At 42.0% G+C, this 22,012-nt stretch overlaps 1 protein-coding gene across 3 annotated transcripts in view; it reads left to right on the top strand.

Annotated features, from left to right (window-relative positions):
• FBXO34 (F-box protein 34) overlaps positions 1–21,674 on the top strand; it is a 105,450-nt gene extending 83,776 nt beyond the window's left edge. For all 3 annotated transcript variants that reach the window (XM_089653952.1, XM_089653954.1, XM_089653953.1), the window contains one exon: positions 18,988–21,674. In XM_089653952.1, the coding sequence (XP_089510078.1) occupies positions 18,988–21,124 (2,137 nt within the window). In that variant the 3' untranslated portion in view covers positions 21,125–21,674. The remainder of the gene's footprint in view (positions 1–18,987) is intronic.
• Positions 21,675–22,012: the final 338 nt, after the last annotated feature.

Below are 22,012 nucleotides of genomic sequence, written 5' to 3'. Positions count from 1 at the left end.
GTGCCCCCATTTACTTGTCCCTCATGACAATCTACTTGTTCTGATAAAAAAAAATAAATAAAATTTAACCAAAACTGTATTTACATCTGAGGTGCTTTTAACCACTAGGGAACCCCCCCACAGTACATATACTGCTACAAGGTGGCCCCTGTGTGCAGGATCACGTATATAAACGTGATCCTGCATTTCGGGGTAGGGAATGCCCGCCCTAACCAAAGCACAGATCGTGACCGCGGGTGTCAATCACCGGGTCCCGGCCGATGATTACCTACCGGAGCCCGGCAAACACTGACGGGGAGGAAGGCTGCATTGTTTTCAGTGGAGCTCTCCTCCCTGTCAGTTTTCAGCACACTGTTCCGGATTGCTGAGCAGAACCTTCTGGATCAATGTATTACAGGGAAGAATACACCCCCACCCCCCTAGTGAAACACTCCGCTCATACAGTTACTATTTGAAGGCAGTCAAAGGGTTAACTTCTTCCTCCTCAGTGCCATTAGTATAGTCAGTGGGGTTTTTTTTTTTTTTTTACACTGTTCACTGTATTGGTGTCACTGGGGATGTCGGTGACCCCCCAGTGTCAGAATGTCCACCGCAGTGCTGAAACAAGTCGCTGATTGCCGGTATTAAAAAAAAAAAAAAATATCCCAGTATATATCACGCTATAACTTTCATGTAAACCAATTAATTTACACGTATTGGGATATATATATATTTTTTCTATAGCAAAGACATGTCACAGAATACATTTTGGACTAAATTTATGATGAAATTAGATTTTTAGTTTTTTTATTGGACATGTTTTATAGCGAAAAGTCAGAAATATTTTGTGTTCTTCTTCCTTCCTTCTTCTCTTTTTTTTTTCTTCCTTTCTTCTTCCTTCTTCCTCCTTCCTCCTTTTTTTTTTTTTTTTTTTTTTTTTTTTTTTTTTTTTTTTTTTTTTTTTTTTTTTAATAACGCAAAAAATACCACCAAAAGAGATCAATTCGTGAGGGGGGAAAAAAGGACATAAATTTCATTTTGGGGCAGTGTTGCATGATTGCGCAATTGTCAGTTAAAGTAACGCAGCGCCACAAACCGCTTCTGTAACCTCTTCCTACAGGGTGGCATGGGTGCGCAAAATCGGTTTTCACGCTCCTCCGAGATAGTGTCAAATTGCCTGTCAGTGACCACATTTAACCCCTTGATTGCCAGGAACACGCCTACGCAAAAAACCTCCATTGCTAGTATAGTGTCTGAACGGATCAATATCTTTGATCAGATCATCACTATACCAGCGTTCACATTAGTATAGTGTTTCCAAAAATGCAGCGTTAGGGGGATCAGCCCCGACACCTGCGTTTAGCCCCTACAATTACAACCCCCCCATCTCCCCCAGCAAGTGCAGTGTCTGTAGGTCACTGTCACTTGATGCATTGCACACAACCGCAGTGTTCGCAGAATCAGGCCTGATCTCTGTTAGCACTTGCCGGTAAATTTTGATGACTCTAATATGCAGCAGAGTGCCAGTACTAGTGCTACGCTACCTTTTGGTGAACTGGAAAGCACCAGTGGCCTAGTACATCCTGGTCTTTCACATATCAGCACTGCAGTATGACTTGGTGACGTGGGGAGTCCCTTAAGTCCAGTACAAGCTGGTGCGGTGGCGAGCACAAGTGTTGTCCCACAACCACCAAGAATTCGCGTACAGGCCCGTAGAGCACCTAGTATCCTTCCAGATGTGGTTGCAAATCCCGATTGGCAGCCCACAAATTCTGCAGCACTCATACTTCCCCCCCCCCCCCCCCCCCATTCACTGCCCAACCCAGAACTCAGTTGGAATTAGCAAATTTAACTACTCCCCTTGGTTTTTTTTTTTTTTTGGTTTTTTTTTGGAGCCGTTTTTCACGGAAGATCTGTATGCCTTGATTGTGAATCAAAGCTATTTATATGGACAACAATTTATCACCGCCAAGCCAAATTCAAACCTTGCCAGACCATTCGCATGGAAACCCATTACAGTTTCCGAATGTAAAAATGTTTTGGGCCTAACCCTCAACATGGGCATTACTAAAAATAATTGCGGTTGTATTGGTCCACAGACCCAATTCCTCATATGCCCCTGTTCTATGCTGCCATGGCCAGGCATAGATATGAGCGTATGATGTGTTTCATGCATTTCAACAACAATACACTGTTGTCCTTCAGGTGACCCTGAATTTAACTGGCTCCACAAAATTCAGCCCCTCGTAAATCACCTTACCCCAAAATGTGCAGATGTCTATTCTCCCCAGCAAAAAATCTGCGTTGAGTCCCTCATTAATTTTTCTGGCCGCCTTGCATTCAAACAATTTCTCCCCAGCAAGTATGGCAGATATGGGGTCAAGATATACAGGTGAAACTCGAAAAATTAGAATATCGTGCAAAAGTTCATTTATTTCAGTAATGCAACTTTAAAGGTGAAACTAATATATGAGACTCATTACATGCAAAGCAAGATGGTTCAAGCCGTGATTTGTCGTAATTGATGATTATGGCTTACAGCTCATGAAAACCCCCAAATCCACAATCTCAGAAAATGAGAATATTGTGAAAAGGTGCAATATTCTAGGCTCAAAGTGTCCCACTCTAATCAGCTAATTAAGCTATAACACCTGCAAAGGGTTCCTGAACCTTTAAATGGTCTCTGTCTGGCTCCGTAGGAGTCCTAATCATGGGAAAGACTGCTGACCTGACAGTTGTGCAGAAAACCATCATTGACACCCTCCAAAAGGAGGGAAAGCCTCAAAAGTTAATTGCTAAAGAAGTTTGATGTTCCCCAAGTGCTGAATCAAAACACATTAATAAAAAGTGTGGAAGAAAAAGGTGCACAAGCAGCAGGGATGACCGCAGCCTGGAGAGGATTGTTGTGAAATTTCCCAACACTTTTGAATGGCCTTTTCCTAAGGAGTGGACTGAGGCTGGAGTCGGTGCATCAAGAGCCACCACACACAGATGGATCCTGGACATGGGCTTCAAATGTCGTATTCCTCTTGTCAAGCCGCTCCTGAACAACAAACCACGTCAGAAGCGTCTTACCTGGGCTAAAGAAAAACAGACCTGGTCTGTTGCTCAGTGGTCCAAAGTCCTCTTTTCTGATGAGAGCAACTTTTGCATCTCATTTGGAAACCAAGGACCCAGAGTATGGAGGAAGATTGGAGAGGCACACACTGCAAGATGCTTGGAGTCCAGTGTGAAGTTTCCACAGTCTGTGTTGATTTGGGGAGCCATGTCATCTGCTTGTGTTGGTCCACTGTGCTTCATTAAGTCCAGGGTCAACGCAGCCGTCTACCAGGAGATTTTAGAGCACTTCATGCTTCCTTTCGCAGACAAGCTTTATGGGGATGCTGACTTCATTTTCCAGCAGGACTTGGCACCTGTCCGCACTGCCAAAAGTACCAAAACCTGGTTCATTGACCGTGGGATTATTGTGCTTGATTGGCCAGCAAACTTGCCTGACCTGAACCCCATAGAGAATCTATGGGGCATTGCCAAGCGAAAGATGAGACATGAGACCGCACAATGCTGAAGAGCTGAAGGCCGCTATTGAAGCATCCTGGTCTTCCATAACACCTCAGCAGTGCCACAGGCTGAAAGCTTCCATGCCACGCCGCATTGAGGCAGTAATTGCTGCATAAGGGGCCCAAACCAAGTACTGAGTACATATGCATGCTTATACTTTTCAGAGGTCCAATATTGTTCTATGCACAATCCTTGTTTTGATTGCATGTAATCTAATTTTTTGAGATTGTGGATTTGGGGTTTTCATGAGCTGTAAGCCATAATCAACACAATTATGACAAATCACGTCTTGAACTATCTTGCTAGCATGTAATGAGGAATAGAGAAGAGAGAGAGGTGCGCCAGACTAAGTGCAGTAGGATAAAAAGTTTATTGCACACAAGATATTAAAAACTCACAAGACGTGGGTATATATCAGGCATCCGGTATGAGGAGGAGGACGTCATCTGAGCTGCACATCACAGGCGGATGGCTGCAGTGCCAGGGTGTATCCAATGGCTGGCGCTCTAGGCGGGTCCCAATGGAAGGAGCGAGGATGGCAGGCGCAGTTACCGGGAGTCACGGTGCAGGGGGGAACAGTGCTCAGGGCGGGCGCTGCTGGTCTCTCACATCAGCGTGGTTGATGGGGCCAGCTTGAGATGCATCCAAGATGGCCGCCGAGCGGCAGTGACGTCAAGACGTTGTTAGGAGTCGTCCAAAGGGGCGGTGACGCGTTTCAAGGCAACCAGCCTTTTCATCAGACCTGATTGGCCACTAGAGTGGGCCAATAAATAAGGGAATGGAGGGGGCATGGGACGACTAAAGGATCGAAAACAGTACATGCGGACTAGTAAACAATAAAACTTGTGAATGATAAACAGCTGCAACATGAGAAATATGTAGAAAAGGGAAGGGGGGAAGGGCTGAAGAACGATGCCTGGGCAAGATAAATAGCTAGTTAGGTAGTTAGGTAGAATTAGTATGTATAGATAGCAATGTGTGATCGGATTTTTGGGCACATATAGAAACACAACAGGGCAGGGGAAAGTGATGAGGGGGGGGGGGGGAAGTAAATGCCAAATAATTGATGATAAAAAATTAATAAAAGAGAATTGATAAAGAAGGAAAATAAATAAAATAAAAATGAGTAGATATAATATTATTACATATAATATTAATGGACCACATATCTGTATCTATTAGGGGGGCATTAATATGTGATGGGACGGGTTAAAAAATGTGCGTGTGTATATATGTGCCCATGGGATACATAACAAGGCATGTGAAGGATAAAAGATTAAACAAAAGGTATTAAATTACACATGAAGAGACCATTACCCTGATATGTTGAACAATGACAATTATTAATAATGGTAGTAAAAAGACCCAAAATCATGGGTTGCAGCACTACAATATCTAAATGTATAGTGGTATGTGATGGGGGGGGGAGGGGGCGGGGAAGGGGAATGGTGGTAAGGTAGTGTAGGGGGTAAGTGTATACGATGAAGTGTAGGGGGGTAGGTTATTAGATGATGGTATGTATCTCGATCTCTTCATTGAGGCCCCTAGGTGCAAGGGTATCTAAAGTGAAGATCCAATAGGTCTCCTGTCGGCATAATAGCTTAAAGCGTTCGGCTAGGGAGAGGTGATCTGGTATGGTCTCAATGACCCATACCTGCAGATGGGTAGAAGATTTAGAATGAAACTGAGAAGTGGCGAGGTACACTGTTTGGTGATGCTGTCATCAACTAGCCTGCGGTGCTCCCCAAATCTTTTTCGTAGTGTTCTAATAGTGCGTCCCACATACAGAAGGCCGCAGGGGCAGGACAAACAATATATTACATATGTAGAGGAGCAATTGTAAAAGACTTCGATGGGATAGGTTTTCCTGTTGGTTGTGAAATTTCGTTGGCCTTGCTTCACATGGGCACACGTAAGGCAAAGCGGTTTATTGCAGCGGAACATCCCTATGAGTGGGATTAGTACCGGTCTATTGTGGATGGGAGGGGGGAGGGAACTGAGGGGGGGAGTTTTGCTAGGTGCAATTTTGTTCTTAATATTAGTTGCTCTTCTATATAAGAATGTGGTGGTAGAAGGCATAACCAGTTTGAGGTGTGGATCTTGGTGTAGAATAGGCCAGTGTTTCTTTATGATAGATTCCATTTTTTGGTGTTTGGAGTGGAACTGTGTGATGAAATGGATATTGTTATTGTGGGATGGTTGTGGCTTTGGTGGGGGAAATCATATCTGATAGGTAGGTGAGATATGCTTGTTCCACTAGGTCAGGGGGGTATCCTTTTATCTGCGAGTTTTTGTATGAGCTCAATGCTTTGGGCTGTATAGTCCTTAAGTAAGGTACAGTTGCGACGGAGTCTGCAAAACTGTCCTTTTGGTATATTTTTAAGCCATCTGGGATGGTGACAACTGGTGTAATGAAGGAAAGAATTGTCAGCAGTTGGTTTGTTATAATGTTTGGCTATGATTTTAGAGTCGGAGTGACTAAGTTCCAAATCGAGAAAACTAAGTGAGGTGGGGTCCATAATGTGTAACAATAATCCATTTAATCTCTCTTTTACCCAATGTTGGATGAAGGGTGTGAGAGAAATGATGGGGCCGTCCCAGATGATAATGTCGTCTATGTACCAGCCGTAGAACACTAGGTGGGCAGCGAAGGGGTTATTACTCCAGCTATAGCGGTCTTTCCAGAGGCCCATGGTAAGGTTGGCATAGCTAGGTGCGAAATTGGGGCCCATAGCTGTGCCTGTGTTTTTGTAGGTAACTAATTTTCAATTTAATGACAATTTCTATGTTGAAGGCAGAATTTTGTGGCAGTGAGAATGAAGTTGATTTGGCTGAGGGGAAGGAAACGTCCAAGGATAGGGAGTGTAGGACAGCCTCTAGTCCTACTTCATGAGGGATAGAGGTGTATAGGGAGCTGACGTCAAGAGAAACCCAGATGTAAGAGGGTTCCCAGGAGTAAGCTTCAAGAATTTCCTATAAATGTACACCATCCCGGATGTAGGAGGGGAGTGACTGGGCTAGAGGTTGGAGAAAGCTATCAATATAGAGCGAGTAGCTGGTGGTAATGCTCTCCATGGCTGCGACTATAGGGTGGCCAGGCGGGTGGTCAAGGTCTTTGTGGATTTTTGGGAGGTGGTAAAAATAAGGAGTTTTGAATATATCCCTCCGGAAGAAGGAGGCTTCAAGTTTAGAAAGGATTCCTTCCTGGGTGGCAGTTTTGATAATGTCATTCGATTCTATTTTTGAAGGGGGTCCGAGGCTAGTTTATGGTAGGTATTGGAGTCAGACAGAAGGCGATAGGCTTCATTAAAGTAATCGACTTTGTCTTGGATAACTATCCCTCCACCCTTGTCAGCTTTTTTGATGATAATATTTGGGTTGTTGCTAAGGGTTTTGAGGGCTAGGGATTCAGAATGGTGGAGGTTAGATATAAACTTGGTATTTTTGGAGCAGAGGGTTTTTAGGTCAGAAAGTACCATTTGGAAGAAAGTCTCTATGTAAGGGCCCTTGTTATGGGTTGGATTGAATGTGGATGGGGGTTTGAGGTTAGTGTGTCTGATACCGGGGGGAGTCTGGAAGATGTTGGGACAGAGGAAAGGTGTCATCTGGGTCTCCGTCATCCCAACGTTCCATCAACAGGTCAAGGGCCATAGGATCAATGGAAAAATCTATGGCAGCAGTGGTAGTGTCAGGGGGTGGAGGTGGTGATTTGGCATTCTTAAGGGTCTGTAGCTGGAAATGTCTTTTAAGGGTGAGTTTGCGGGTGAATTTGTTGAGATCTTTAAATAAGGTGAAGGGATTCAGTGTGGTGGTTGGTGCGAAGTTAAGGCCTCTTTTTAGTACTGATAATTCATTATCCGTCAGTGTGATGGATGAGAGGTTATAAACTTTTATAGTTTCCTGATTTTGACAGGTTTGTTTGGGTGTGTGTCGACCCCCTCTCCTGCCTCTTCGTCGTGTTTTCTTTTGGTTAGGCTGGAGCGGGGGGTCTGATCTAAAAAAGGAACCTCGTGGTTGGTGCTCTGCTTGGGGCGGTGGTTGGTGGCATTTGTTGTAGGTGTGTGGGTGATGCGGTCGATAGTGTGAGTGGTGCGGTGTGGGGTGTGTTGGGGTATGGGATGGAAAGTGAGATGAGTGCGAGGTAGTGGGCGTATTGGGTAGGGTTTGGAGAGATGAGTGAGAGGGGGAGGTTTTGAGCTAAGATTGGGGGTGTAAAGCCAAGCAGATGAGTGGCGTTTGGTGGGTACTGTGATGGATGGGCTGCACCTAGGGTGTAATGGTTTCAGGTGGTCTGGCCTGGTATGCCATCTGGTTACGGAGGTAGGTTTATTATTAATAGTGCCAGGGGACCGGGGTGGTGGATGGTAGCGAGTTTTGCTATTTTTAAGGAGGGGCAGGTATATATTTGGGAGGTAGGGATATATGTAGTAAGCTGGGAATGGGGGGGGGGGGGGGGGAGAAAGGGATAGTGGTTTTGGGTTTCTTCCAATTGAAGACTCGATCCAGGTCTCTCCTGAGTTTGCCTAATTTTGTCCCTAGGAGCGAGTCCTCTCTGTTTGGTATTGCGTTTTTAAGTGTTTTTAGCCAGGTCAGGGGGAGTGTAGGTGTAAGGGACTGAAGTTGATGAATGAGTTGTGAGATGGTGTTTTTAAATGTCTGGAACCTTTCGTCTCTGTACGTGATTAGGAGTTTCATCCATTTATGTGTGCAGAATTCTGCAATTTGGGCCCATTCAGAGCAGAGATCAGGGTCCTTGAAGGAACACGTATTGAGGATACGTAGGCCCCGGGGGAAGATCATGGCCAGGGAATAGCGTTTTAGAAAGAAGCTATCCCACCATTGTTGGTGCGGTGAATGGAATCTTCTATTTATGTAATGAGTCTCTCCATATTAGTTTCACCTTTTAAGTTGCATTACTGAAATAAATGAACTTTTGCACGATATTCTAATTTTTCAAGTTTCACCTGTATAAGACCTGTGAGAGGGCAACAGGCTATACATATTTACGAGGGAAAAGATAGTCACGTGCAGCCCCCCCGGATGCCCAGACTACATGGGGGAGAAGTGGCAAGATAGTTTAGGACTTGGTGTCATCCTTTTTCCATATGGGGTACCACTTATACGTGGACAATTTTTTATCCAAGCGTGCCACTATTTAGACATTTGTACAATCTTGGAACTGGCGCATGTGGCACCATGCGACCTAATGTGTGCCCGCTATTAGAAGTGGGTGGATGCAGGGCAGTATATTCTAATGGTGGACATACCACACACTTTTCTGGCAGAGATTTCTTCTCTTTTTTTTCATTCAGCCCACAGGCTGCATATAAAAAAAAAAAAAAAAGCATATATACCCAACAAGGACCAGCGATGTACTGGTACATCACTGGACTTTAGTTATACCAGGGTGATGCCTACAGCTGCATGCATCATCCTGGTATACTTTTTTTTTTTTTTTTTTTTTTTCAGCTGACAATCTGCTTTTCATGTAAAAGCAATCCTAGTGGCTAATTAGCTGCAGGATTGCTTTTACTAGCAGTGAGAAATGATCACCCCTCCCCACTGCTTTCCACGGCCTTCTCGGGCAGTCCCGTGCCATCGAGGTGTTTATGCCAGTGTTTCTGCCAGCTGACCATAGAGCTGATTGGAGACCAGACTGGTGCCAATCAACTCTATATCCTGCGAAACTGAAGTGATGAAATACTCGTAGCTTCCGATTTCTTAGGTTATAAACAGCGCCATTTGTAAACTGAGAAAGCATCTGATTAGATAATGTTAGGGCAGAGGAGATATCTAGAGCCTGATAGACCCCAGATTTCTCAAAAAAAGAATATATGACAATGTCTATTGAAGTTCTAGGGGATATTGCATTCCCTGTGATAGCATTAAAAGTGATGATAAAAAAAATGAAAGGGTCAGTGTAAAAATAAGTAAAAAAAATCAAAATAACTTAAAGAAAAAAAAAATCCCCCCCCCCCCCCTCACGTACACACACGTCTACGCAAGCGTTGACCCTGTGATAGTATGTAAACAGTGGTTGCACCATGCATGTGAGGTATCCCCATGAACGTCAGATCAAGGGCAGTAATTCGAACACTAGACCTCCTCTGTAAATCTAAAATGGTAGCTTGTAAAGGCTTTTAAAACGTTGCCTATGGATATTAAAAACGTATGCAGTTTGTCACCATTGCACGGGGCATGTGCAGTTTTAAAGCCATGTTATGTTTGGTATCTGTTTACTCTGCATACCATCATCTTTTCTTTTTACCAAATATTTGGCCAATATATTGTGTTTTTTTTTGTTTTTTTTTTACTTTTAATGCACAAAAACACTTTTTTGTAAGCAAAAATTATGTTTGAAAAATTGCTGCGTGAGTACTATATGACAGAAAAAATTGAAGCACACGCCATTATATTCACTAGGGTGTTTGCTTTAAAAAAAAAATATATAATCTTTTGAGGGTTGAAATTTATTTTTTAGCAAAAAATACTAATTTGTTTTCATGCGAACAAAGTGTCAGAAAAGGCTTGGTCTTCAGGTGGTTAGAAAAGTGAGTGATGTGTGGCATAAACTTCTAATGCTGGGCATAAAATGCCCCCCCCCCCCCAAAACCACCTCTTTTTGGAAAGTAGAGACCCCAAACTATTTGCTGAGAGGCATGTTGAATCAATAGAAGAATTTATTTTTTTTTTTTACCACAAAATTGTCACTTAAATGATTTACCCCTCACACATGCCATGGGTATATGTGGAATTACTCCTCAAAATACATTCCGCTACTTCTCCTGAGTATGGGGGTACCACATGTGAGATGTTTTGGCAGCCTAGCCAAGTACAGGACCTCAAAATCCAACAAGCACCTTCAGGCTTTTAAAGGGATTTATTTCCTCATTACACTTCCTGATTATCACATTTTTGGAGGCCTTGAAATGCCAGGATAGCACCAAACCCCCCCCCCCCCCCCCCATGACCCGTTTTTGGAAAGTAGACACCCCAAGAAATTTGATAAGCATGGTGAGCATTTTGCAGATCTTGTTGCCACAGGTTTTTGGAAAATAAAGGAAAAATAGGTTTGTTTGTTTTTTTTTTTGGTTTTTTTTTTCTTCATTTTTATATTTCAAAACCTTGTGAGAAATTAGATCTGCAAAATACTCACCATGCCTCTTTTTAAATTCCTTGGGGTGTCTACTTTCCAAAAAGGGGTGCTATCCTGGCATTTCAGGGCCTTCAAAACTGTGATAGATAGTGAGGAAGTGAAATGAGGAGGTTACGGACATTCAGACTTTCAAAGTGGTCATTGGATTTCAGGCTCCTGTATGTGGCTAGGCTCCCAAAAAGTCTCATATGTGGTATCCCCATACTCCGTAGAAGTAGCAGAATGTACTTTGGGGTGTAATTCCACATATGCCCATGGCTTGTGCGAGAAATCATTTTAAATATTCCAGAAACTTGTGGGAAAAAAAATAAATCTTCCATGGGCTCAATATGCCTCTCAGCAGATAGCTTTCCGAAAAGGGGTAATTTGGGGGTGTTTGTACTATCCTGGTATTTTAGCACTTCAAGAAATGTGATGCGCAGTCAGAAAGTAAAAGCTGTATAAATTCCATTATCTATACCATAGTTTGTAGACGCTATAACTTTCACACAAAGCAATCAATATACACTTATTGGGGTTTTTTTTTTAACCAAAAACATGTAGCAGAATAAATTTTGGCCTAAATTTATAACTAACTTTGAGTTTACTATATATTTTTTATAGCCGGAAGTAAAAAATATATTGTTTTTCTTCAAAATGTTCGGTCTTTTTTTGTTTATAGCGCGAAAAATAAAAAGCGCACGTGATCAAATACCACCGAAAGAAAGCTCTATTTATGTGAAAAAAAGGGACATACAGTTGTGACCAAAATTATTCAACCCCCAATGCTGTAAAGGGGTTTAGGGACTATAGTGTACATTTGGAATTGTATTCAGAATCAAATCCTACAAGGACGTTGTAACTACCCAAATGCAACTAAAATGACATCAATTGTTTATGTAATACAGTAGTAAATGGTTCTTATGTGGTTTCTTCATTGCCACAATTATTCAACCCCTTAAAGACTACCACTCTGAAGAACAGAGGTTCATACAGGTGCTTTCCATCAGGTATTGAAAACACCTGTGGATGTCACCGAGCAGCAATCAAGCATAATAAGCACCAATTAGGCAGCTTTAAAATGACTGTGATACTCAGCTCCTTCTAGACATTTACTGGTGTGGTTACAAACATGGTGAAGGCAAGAGAATGGTCCAGGAAGACAAGAGAAGAGGTGATTTCTCTTCACAGGAAGGGCAATGGCTATAAGAAGATTGCAAAGATGTTAAACATACCAAGAGACACCTTAGGAAGCATCATTCGCAAATTCAAGGCAAAGGGCACTGTTGAAACGCTACCTGGTCGTGGCAGAAAGAAGATGCTGACTTCGACTGCTGTGCGCTACCTGAAGCGTAGAGTGGAGAGAAGTCCCCGTGTGACTGCTGAGGAACTGAGAAAAGATTTGTCAGATGTGGGTACAGAAGTTTCAGCCCAGACAATAAGACGCACACTGCGTAATGAAGGCCTCCGTGCCAGAACTCCCAGGCGTACCCCCTTGCTGTCTCCAAAGAATAAGAAGAGTCGACTGCAGTATGCCAAAAGCCATGTGGACAAACCACAAAAGTTGTGGGATAGTGTTCTGTGGACTGATGAAACAAAATTAGAACTGTTTGGGCCCATGGATCAACGCTATGTTTGGAGGAGGAAGAACAAGGCCTATGATGAAAAGAACACCTTGCCTACTGTGAAGCATGGTGGAGGGTCAATCATGCTTTGGGGCTGTTTTGCTTCTGCAGGTACAGGGAAGCTTCAGCGTGTGCAAGGTACCATGAATTCTCTTCAGTACCAGGAGATATTGGATGGAAACGTGATGCAGTCCGTCACACACCTGAGGCTTGGGAGACGTTGGACCTTTCAACAGGACAATGATCCCAAGCATACCTCCAAGTCCACTAGAGCATGGTTGCAGAGGAAAGGCTGGAACATTTTGGAGTGGCCATCGCAGTCACCAGACTTAAATCCGATTGAGAACCTCTGGTGGGACTTAAAGAAAGCAGTTGCAGTGCGCAAGCCTAAGAATGTGACTGAACTGGAGGCCTTTGCCCATGAAGAATGGGCGAAGATACCCGTAGATCGCTGCAAGACACTTGTGTCAAGCTATGCTTCACGTTTAAAAGCTGTTATAACTGTAAAAGGATGCTGTACTAAGTACTAAGATTGAATGTCACTTGGGGGTTGAATAAAACTGATAATGCTGTGAGCACAGAAAAGACATTTGTGGTTATTTCATTATAACTGTTATGTTATATTTGTCTGACCTACAAGTGCCTCTTTAATGTAAATGTAAGCAAGATGACTGAATGATCAAAAGCAATGTCAAACTGGCCAAAACACTCAATTTCAGTGGGGGTTGAATAATTTTGGTCACAACTGTACATTTTGTTTGAGTGCAGCATTGCATGACTGCACAATTCAGTTGAATTAGTGCAGCGCTGAGTAGCAAAAAGAGGCCTGGTCATTAAGGGGGGTAAATCCTCTAGAGGGCAAGTGGTTAAGTAATGTCTGGGGCTTTTAAAAACAAAATGGGCTTTATGGTGACTTATACAGTGCAATGTTAAAAATATTAAATGTTCATCTCTTCCTCCCCTCCTCTCTCCAACACCGCACCCAGGGACTAGCAGGGAGGGGAGAGACCTTGCAGTGTAATGAGCAACGATTGGGTGCTCCTCAGGAAACTGGAGTGTCGGGCTTATCCTTTTATCCCTGTTGCTGCCAGAGCTGTTTTTGCATTATTTCAACACGTTTAAAAAGAATCATTTAAAGCCTGAAGATTACACACAACTCCAAAACATTATATTTTCTGAAATCTGAGACCCATTAGAATAAAATAGCGGTAGTTCCAAGTTTTTATGTCACACAATATCACAAACGCAAACTTTTAGTAAAAAATATACTTAAGTTAATGTTAGGGCACAAAAAAACACTAAATTTATCCAGTTTTGTTTGTAATGTACAAGGCAAGGTTGCATCGACTAAACAGATATTCAACATGTCAAACCTTAAATTTGTGTGCACTTGTGAAATGGCAACAAACTTTAGTACCCTATATTTTCTATATGTGACTTTTAACCGTTTCAATACCGGGCAATTTTACACCTTCCTGCCCAGGCCATTTTTCAGGTTTCAGCGCTCTCACACTTTGGGTACAATGTTCTACACAATTGTCTTTCAAACTAAAATTTTATCATTTTCTTCACACAACTAGAGCTTTCTTTTGGTGGTATTTAATCACCGCTGGGGTTTTTATTTTTTGCTAAATTAACAAAAAAAGACCAAAAATTTTGAAAAAAAAACACATTTTTCTTTGTTATAAAAGTTTACAAATAAATAATTGTTCTTCATAAATTTAGGCCGAGATGTATTCTACTACATGTCTTTGGTGAAAATAACCCAAATTAGGATGTATTTTTTAGTTTGTAGGAAAGTTATAGAGTTCACAAACTATGGTATATATCTGAAAATTGATCAATCCTGAAGTACTGACGGCCAATCTAATTTTTTGAGGTCCAAGAATGTCAGAACAGTACAGATATCCCCCAAATGACCCCTTTTTGCAGAGTAGACAGTCCGACGTACTTCATAAGAGGCATGGCGAGTTTTTTTGAAGTTGTATTTTTTTTTGTCCTAATTTTTCGGAAAATGAAAAAATTAAAAAAATTATTTTCACTATTTTTTTTTTTTTACATACTGTCACCAGTGCAGTACAGCGTCATCATATAACTGGCATGGCGGTGAACAGGGACACTGACTGGTGACAGTATGGAAAAAAAAAAAAAAAAAAAAATATATATATATATATATATATATATATATATATATATATATATATATATATATATATATAATTTTTTTTTTTTTTTTTTTTTCATATATTACTATGACCAAAGTAGTACAATGTTACCATAGTAACATTGTACTACTTTGGGGAGGTGATCAGTATTATTATTTTTTTTTTTTTTTTTTACACAATTTGCTTATAGCAAAGAATTACTTTGCTATAAGCAAGCATTTACCTGAATGAAATCGATTCCTTCAGCTTTTTTTTTTTTTTTTTTTTTTTTTTGTGCTTAGCTGTAATTTGGTCACAGCTAATCGCATGACATGTGCATGTGATTAGCTGTGACCATTCACAGCTAGGCACTAGTATACAATGGATGGCATCATGAATGAAGCCATCCATTGTATACAACTGTCATGTGACCTGCTGTGATTGGTCACAGCAGGTCACATGGTACCAGCAACTGGAGCCGGTACTCGGATCTGTCATCGGCCGTGTCCGAGGTGCACGGCCAGTGACAGATTGCACTGCTGCGCCGCTCTGCATTAGCGCAGACGGCGCATGTGCGGGAGCACGCCAAATGGTGTGTACCTGGAACGGAGAGACACTTCTGAAGCGGCCATTGGCCGGGCGGCTAATGGTTAAAGCCCTTATAGGTCATCAGTTTAGCGTTACGGAGGAGATCTCATGCGAAAATTCTGGCGTGCGTGGCGATATGTAACGTGTATTGCAGTTGTGGTTTTCATATGTAGACACCCTAGCACGTGCTTTTACATTTATATGTGAGGGTGGAGGGCCTTGAAAAATTTTGGGTGGAGAGTTCTATGTTTAGGTGTAACTTTAGTTTTTAAAAAATAAAAAAACTTTTTCTTTTTTGCTTTACATAACATAGGGGACAAAGTCCCCTATGTGGGGGAAAAAAAACAAAAAACCTGTCACCAAAAATCATCAGACAACCCTGCATGTCTCTCCTGTGCTCCACTGAATGTAATGTAATGCACTGCACATCGCATGGCCAGTAATCTGTCAATGGGGACCCGGAAGTGATGTAACATCACTTCTGGGTCAGGACAAGAAAGGGAGGGGAGCGGATGTGTCCGCTCTCCTCCCTCCCATATACACACCAGCAGCCACTGACTGGTCCCCAGGCCCGCAGGCTGGCAAGCGGGCCAGGGGAGGTACATAGAGGGCTGTGTGGAAGCAATTGGGCTATGGTGTGCCCTGCTGTTTGCCCGCAGCATTTAAGTTTTGTTTTTTTTTTTAAAAAATACTACCTGCCTGGTGCCCAGAGCTGCATGTCCCGGGCATCAGGCGGTATGAACTAAATCCCAAACGCAATACACTTCTTCAGGGATATTGAAAATGCTTTTAAAAGTATAAATTCACCTTTTCATTTTTTCTAAAAAAAAAAAAAAAAAAAGTAAGCGAGCAGCGTACACACATCACTTGTATAATTTCTGAACACACAGGCTGTAGGGGCCTCCCATTATGTCTTGTGTCCTTAGAAGTTATTACAAAGTTACATAGTTACATAGTTGGTCTGGCTGAAAAATGACCATTCAGTTCAACCATAGAAGAAGAAAAAAAAATTTATAATCCTATACCCACAGTTAATCCAGAGGAAGGCAAAAAAACCCAGCAAAGCACAATCCAATTTGCTCCTGCTGGGGAAAAAAAATCCCTTCCTGATCAACCGGGAGGCAATAGGATATTCCCTGGATCAACTTTACCTATAAATGTTAGTATCCAGTTATATTCTGTGTATCTAAGAAACAATCCAGGCCTTTTTTGAAGCAATCAACTGAGCTGGCCAGAACCAGCTCTTGAGGGAGTCTATTCCACATTTTCACAGCACACTGTGAAGAAGCCTTTCCTTATTTGGAGAATAAATCTCTTTTCCTCCAGATGTAAAGCGTGCCCCCTTGTCCTCTGTGTGGAGCTATTCACCCTGAGGTCATCAGAGTTCATTATATGAACCACTGATGTATTTATAGATGTTGATCATATCCCCCCTTAATCTTCTCCTCGAGAGAATAAATTCAGCTCCTCTAATTTTTCCTCATAGTTGATCTCCTCCATGCCTCGTATCAGTTTAGTTTCCCTTCTCATTTCGAGTAGAGAAAAGAGCTCCACCACCTATGGCTGGATCTGAGATTATTTATGCCTAACTCAACTGCACCATAGCCTCTGCAGCTTCTGGAATAGAGGACTGCATGGCTCCCTTGGTGGAATATGCAGGGTCCGAGTGTAACCGAGCCATAATCTGTCTGGTTCAGAGACCAGTCTTTGAACACCCCTGTGTGGTTGTGCTCATTGTTAAGGGCAGGAAAGGTTAATTCCCATTATTCCTGCTATAGTGGTAAGTTCAGGGCAGAAGCCAACGGTGCCCATTTCAGTCTCCACTTTCGGGTAAGTTCTACAGAATGGCTGGGTTATTGGTGGAAATAGTGCCCAGATTTAAAAAAAATAAATAAATTTTGCCTGCGCCACTAGGTGTTTTTACTGTCAATGTTGGAAGGGTTTTTGTCCCTTGCCTTCCAATGTTCTGTCCAAGAATATACTCTTGTAAACAGGCTTGAAGGCCTTTTTAGTTGTCGGAGTGGGAGAAAACCTGTCAGCAATTGAGGTCTTAAAAAAAAAAAAAAAAAAAAAAAATCTCAGGATGCTGAGTCATTGCCGAACATATCTCAGATTAGAGGGCCAAGGTTTGATGATAAACATGTCTTTGTCCATAACATTTCTGTCCCTTTTTTCTTCTTATACCAGGATCCTGTGTACAAAGGAAGCACTTGATTTTGTGCTTGCATATTAGGATTTTGGGTCTCATGGTGGCCTCCTTTCCACAGTGCCATGCCCCAAGTCTCACGCCAGACCTCGCACTTCAACATTCTGGCAGTACAGGACAAACATACCCAGTCCTTGGACCACCCTATAGGGTTGATTTACTAAAACTGGATCGTGCAAAATCTGGTGCAGTTGGGCTTTCAGGTTTTATTTTTCAAAACCTAATTTAACAACCTGAAGTTAGAAACTGATTGGCTTCCATGCACAGCTGCTCCAGATTTTGACTCCCCATTCACTGAGATTGATTTACTAAAACTGGAGAGTGCAAATCTAGTACAGCTCGACATAGAAACCAGTCCGCTCCCAGGTTTATTTTTCAAACTTAATTGAAGCTGAAGTTAGAAGCTGATTGGTTTCTATGTCGAGCTGCACCAGATTTTGCACTCTCCAGTTTTAGTAAAGCAACCTCTAATGGAACTAAGGGCTAAAATGCTGTTCAGACACAAAGGACAAATCTCGACCTTGGTTCTTTTTCTGAGATCCTTTGCCTCTCACTGTCTGGTTAAGGCCTTTGTTTAGGGGGTAGTTCATTTCTCCTCCCTGGTCAAATCTTGTGGTTCCTTCGGGTTCTCACTCTGGCTCTCTCATCCCTTCAGAAGAAAGCATAGTGCCTTGTCGGACCTTGAGTAAAAGGTGGCCTTTCTTGTGGCTATCACCCCTGTGAGGAGAGTCTGTAAGAAAGGCTTCTTACAGTAGAAGACCCACTCGGTGTTACACAAGGACAAAGGTATCTTGAAGCCTAAAGCCTTTATCCTCCCAAAGGCGTTCTCTGCCTTCACCTTAAGCAGGATATGTTCTGCTCAAAACATCCTAAGGAAACTTTTTTTGCACATGGTGTGCACCATGAGAGCTTTCCTTTCAGCTACTGACTTGAAAATAAGATTCCCTCTTTTTGCTTTCTGAAGTTTCCCACAAGTGCTGCCCTACCTTCTTGCTCCCCCATTGCTGTGTGGAATCAGACAAGTTATCATTGGAGCCTGTAGTCTGTGCCTCTAATCGGAGAAAAAATATCCTTCACTCTACCAGATCTGTTACTGCTTTATGGACTTTTCTGTAGTAGTCTTTTAAGCATCAGGTATTGGTGTCTCAGATTTGCAAGACTTGCATCTGTTGACACATTTCAGTTTTATCAGGTGGAAGTTCAAGCCTCTTCTCTTGTCAGTTTCAGACATAAGGTTCAACAAATTGTGTTTTTTTTGTTTGTTTTTTTTTCCCTCCTTGACCTGCTCTGTGGGACTGTAGGTATTGTTTGCTGTGCTGCCCACCCTATGCTATACTGCTTTTGGACATCCCAGTCATAATGATATAGAAAAAAAAGCCAGTGTACTGTAAAATTTGAAAACTGGGCACAGGGCACAGGACCCTCCCATCCATTCTCATGATCTCCCTTTTGCTTGCTAGAAAACTGAGGCTAGCTGTGAGTCGGAGGGATTTGTGTTCCTTGACCTGTCGGTTTTTCTTCCCCCTAATGTCACTAAAGCAAAAGGGAAAAACAAACACAGATAGTTGGGGGTGTTATCAGAAGTGGACACACATTGCAATAAAAACTTGATAAAATGTTAGGACTCTTTTCTACTCTTTTGAAAAAAGATTTTGCCTGGAGTCAGGCTTCAAGCTTTTTGTATCTGGTTCTTACATGTAACCTTGTTTACATGAGTATTCTATTATATCTCACCCTTTATTTTTCTTGCAGGGCTTCTGGAATGCCTTTAAAGCCATATCACAAGCTACAGAAAAAAGAAGCTGCTGTTCTAGAATTACGGTCAAATAAAGGCATGCATCTGAACAACCAAAGCTCCGTTAAGGAAGAACAGTGTAATGGCGTAACCAAGAAATGTTTACCCTCTAGTGATAATCAAACCCGCAAACCACTGGGGACAATATCTCAGAACACCATGTGCAATACCACATCCGTGAGCCCATCTAATGGCTTTGAGACACGTTCAAAGAACGTTTCAAATGCATCAATTCACCAAGGTGAGGATGGAGGGTGCAACGTGGACAGCTGTGCACTTATAAAGCCTGGGAATACCAAGGAAAAGATCGCCTTCTTTGCATCTCATCACTGCAATAACAGGAACAACTCCATGAAGATAAAAAGCACTGGGGACATGAGCGGAAGAGCTGCTAAACGTAGAAAGAAATCGGTGGACCTAAAACGTGGAAAACATCTGGAGAAGGTGCACGAGGTGCATAAAATGTGCCTCTTACCTGAGTCTTTCCCAGGGGGAATTGAAAACTGCTCTTTCCCAGGGGGAATTGAAAACTGCTCTATTAATTATGTCACTGATAATGATGGAATTCTCCCCTCTCGCCCTCTTTCTGTAATAGAGATGGTAGCTTTTCTAGAGCAAAGGGCAAGCGCATTACTTTCAGACTGTGCAAAACCTTTTAGCAACTCTCATCCTTCGAAATGTGTTGGACCTTCAAAATGTGGCCACCCAGGTGTTTCCTTGATGGCACTTGAAGCTAGTGAAGCTGTTTCTGATAACGAACATTCTGAGAAGTCAGAACTGGAATCTGTATGTGTCTTGGAAATGGTTGCTAAACTGGAGTCTGAGTGTTTGAGGCACCAGAATGAACGGGAGTCAGGAGGACTTTCAAGAAGTAACAGCCTAAGGAGGCATGTTGGGCGAATGCTGCTTGCCAGTGGCTTGCAACAAGGTGCCAACCATCCAACCAAGCCTTCCACTGCTCTTGACCCTGATAAAGACCTTGCTGCTTCTGCTATGGAAAATAACATCCTGCAAAATAAGAAAGACCTCTGTTCTGTGAAATCATGGGAAAACCTTACTTCAGCGAAGCCTCAAGATTCAGAGACTTTGGCACCTGTAGAAGACTGTTTTGTGGCCAGTGTAGGCTTGGAGATTGTCAAGGAGACTTATCTAAAATTGGGATGTAAGGGTGATATTGCGGTAACTGTGGATCCTTGTAAATTTTCGATTTCTGTCTGTATAAAAGCTGTCGAATGTGTCCCTAATTCGTTTGAGAGTTCGACTCTCAATGACCGAGCAGCTGATAAAAAAGTGGAGGCTACTTCTGACTCCACCGCTCTTAAGGCTGCCAGTGTATTCATGAACACATTGTCACAACAGGAAGTAGGGCACATACAGGATAAAGCTTTAACTGGAGACTCTTCTCCAGGGAAAATATTTTTTCAGAATGATCAAAAAGGTTCAAAACGTGCACATGGACAGTTCAGTCCTGAAGTGAAGTCTGGGGCAGAGAACCTGGAGAAAAAGTCATTTGACAATACTCTGTGTTTGCAGAATAGCTCAATGATTGCACAATACTCAGTCACTATATCTTCACTTGGAAATGTAACTCAGGTACTTGACTCCTGCTCTGTTAAGAGACAGGTGTCGCATGATTTTCTTGAGACCAGATTCAAAATTCAGCAGCTGTTGGAGCCTCAGCAGTACATGGCATTTTTGCCCCACCACATCCTGGTGAAGATCTTTCGTTATCTTCCCACCCGAACCCTGGCAGCCCTAAAATGTACCTCTTGCTACTTCAAATTCATCATCGAACATTACGACATTCGACCATGCGACTCGTTGTGGGTTCGGGATCCTCGTTACAAAGACGACCCTTGCAAACAGTGTAAGAAAAAGTACGCAAAAGGCGACGTCTCACTCTGCCTTTGGCACCCCAAACCTTACTGCCAAGCCTTGCCATATGGCCCTGGTTTTTGGATGTGCTGCCACATGTCTCAAAAAGATAGTCGGGGCTGTAAGGTGGGACTTCATGACAATCGCTGGGTGCCTGCTTTCCACAGCCTTAACCGAACAGTTTGCAAGAAGTCGGAGTCAGAATTTGAAGAGGATTAAAATGGTATTGGTCTTGTTGAGGAGGACCTTCATACCCCATGCTGTTTACATTGTACATATTCATGGGGATATGAAACTGCACATACTTTGACACAAGAGCCTTTACTTTGTTTTTGTTTTTTTTATTTCTTCAACTGGATAGTTAGCCCTTTTATGTAAATAACTAATAGGTGTACATAAAAAGATCTATTGCTAACTGAGGTAACCTAATCTTTACAATGCTACTCTGGAAGTTTTGTGGCTACAGGTGGGTGTGTGTTGTGTGAATGTCTGTGTTTGTTTTTTCCTTTAAGTGTCTTGTCAAGTCTCTATATCCTGTGTGTGTTGTTTGTTTGTTTTTTTTTGTTTTACTTTTAAAAAAAAAATATACAGGGCTTGAAGCATTTAAAGTGTTTATTATATGTTTTAACTGGACGGCGGCATAATCTGATTGGCACAAGTGTCTGGAATACTGTGACAAGTGAATATATGAGGTGATATATTGTACAATGGCTGACTGTACAAGGAGGAAATTCTTTACTTCAATAAAAAATGTGCATCCTGAATCTCACTGATAGTATGGAATTGACATTTTGTCAACTTTGTGTTCAGGTTTGTTTTTTAAAATTTTGCTTTGCACTTTTATATTTGTACCAAACACAAATCATTGTATTGTAGGGTGTGCGGGTTCATTTCCTTCTCTGGAATGTTTAGTAATATAGATGTACACTTTATGAAAACATTAAAGTAATTTTAATGGCAGAATTGTGAAAACTTAAATACATACGCAATCTTGTGTAATTTAAAAAAACTCCACTCTGTATTTAGTATCTAAGAAGACACATAACCTAAAACCATTATAACTATAAAAATAACAAATCATCTGGAAATTTTATGGGACTTTAAATA

This window comes from Staurois parvus, unplaced genomic scaffold (assembly GCF_062004578.1).
Source record: "Staurois parvus isolate SC_StPar_1 unplaced genomic scaffold, SC_StPar_1.0 ptg000729l, whole genome shotgun sequence".
In the NCBI taxonomy this organism is placed as follows: domain Eukaryota; kingdom Metazoa; phylum Chordata; class Amphibia; order Anura; family Ranidae; genus Staurois; species Staurois parvus.
The sequence above is the reverse complement of the archived record's forward strand: the minus strand, read 5'-3'. Positions and strand labels throughout refer to the sequence as shown.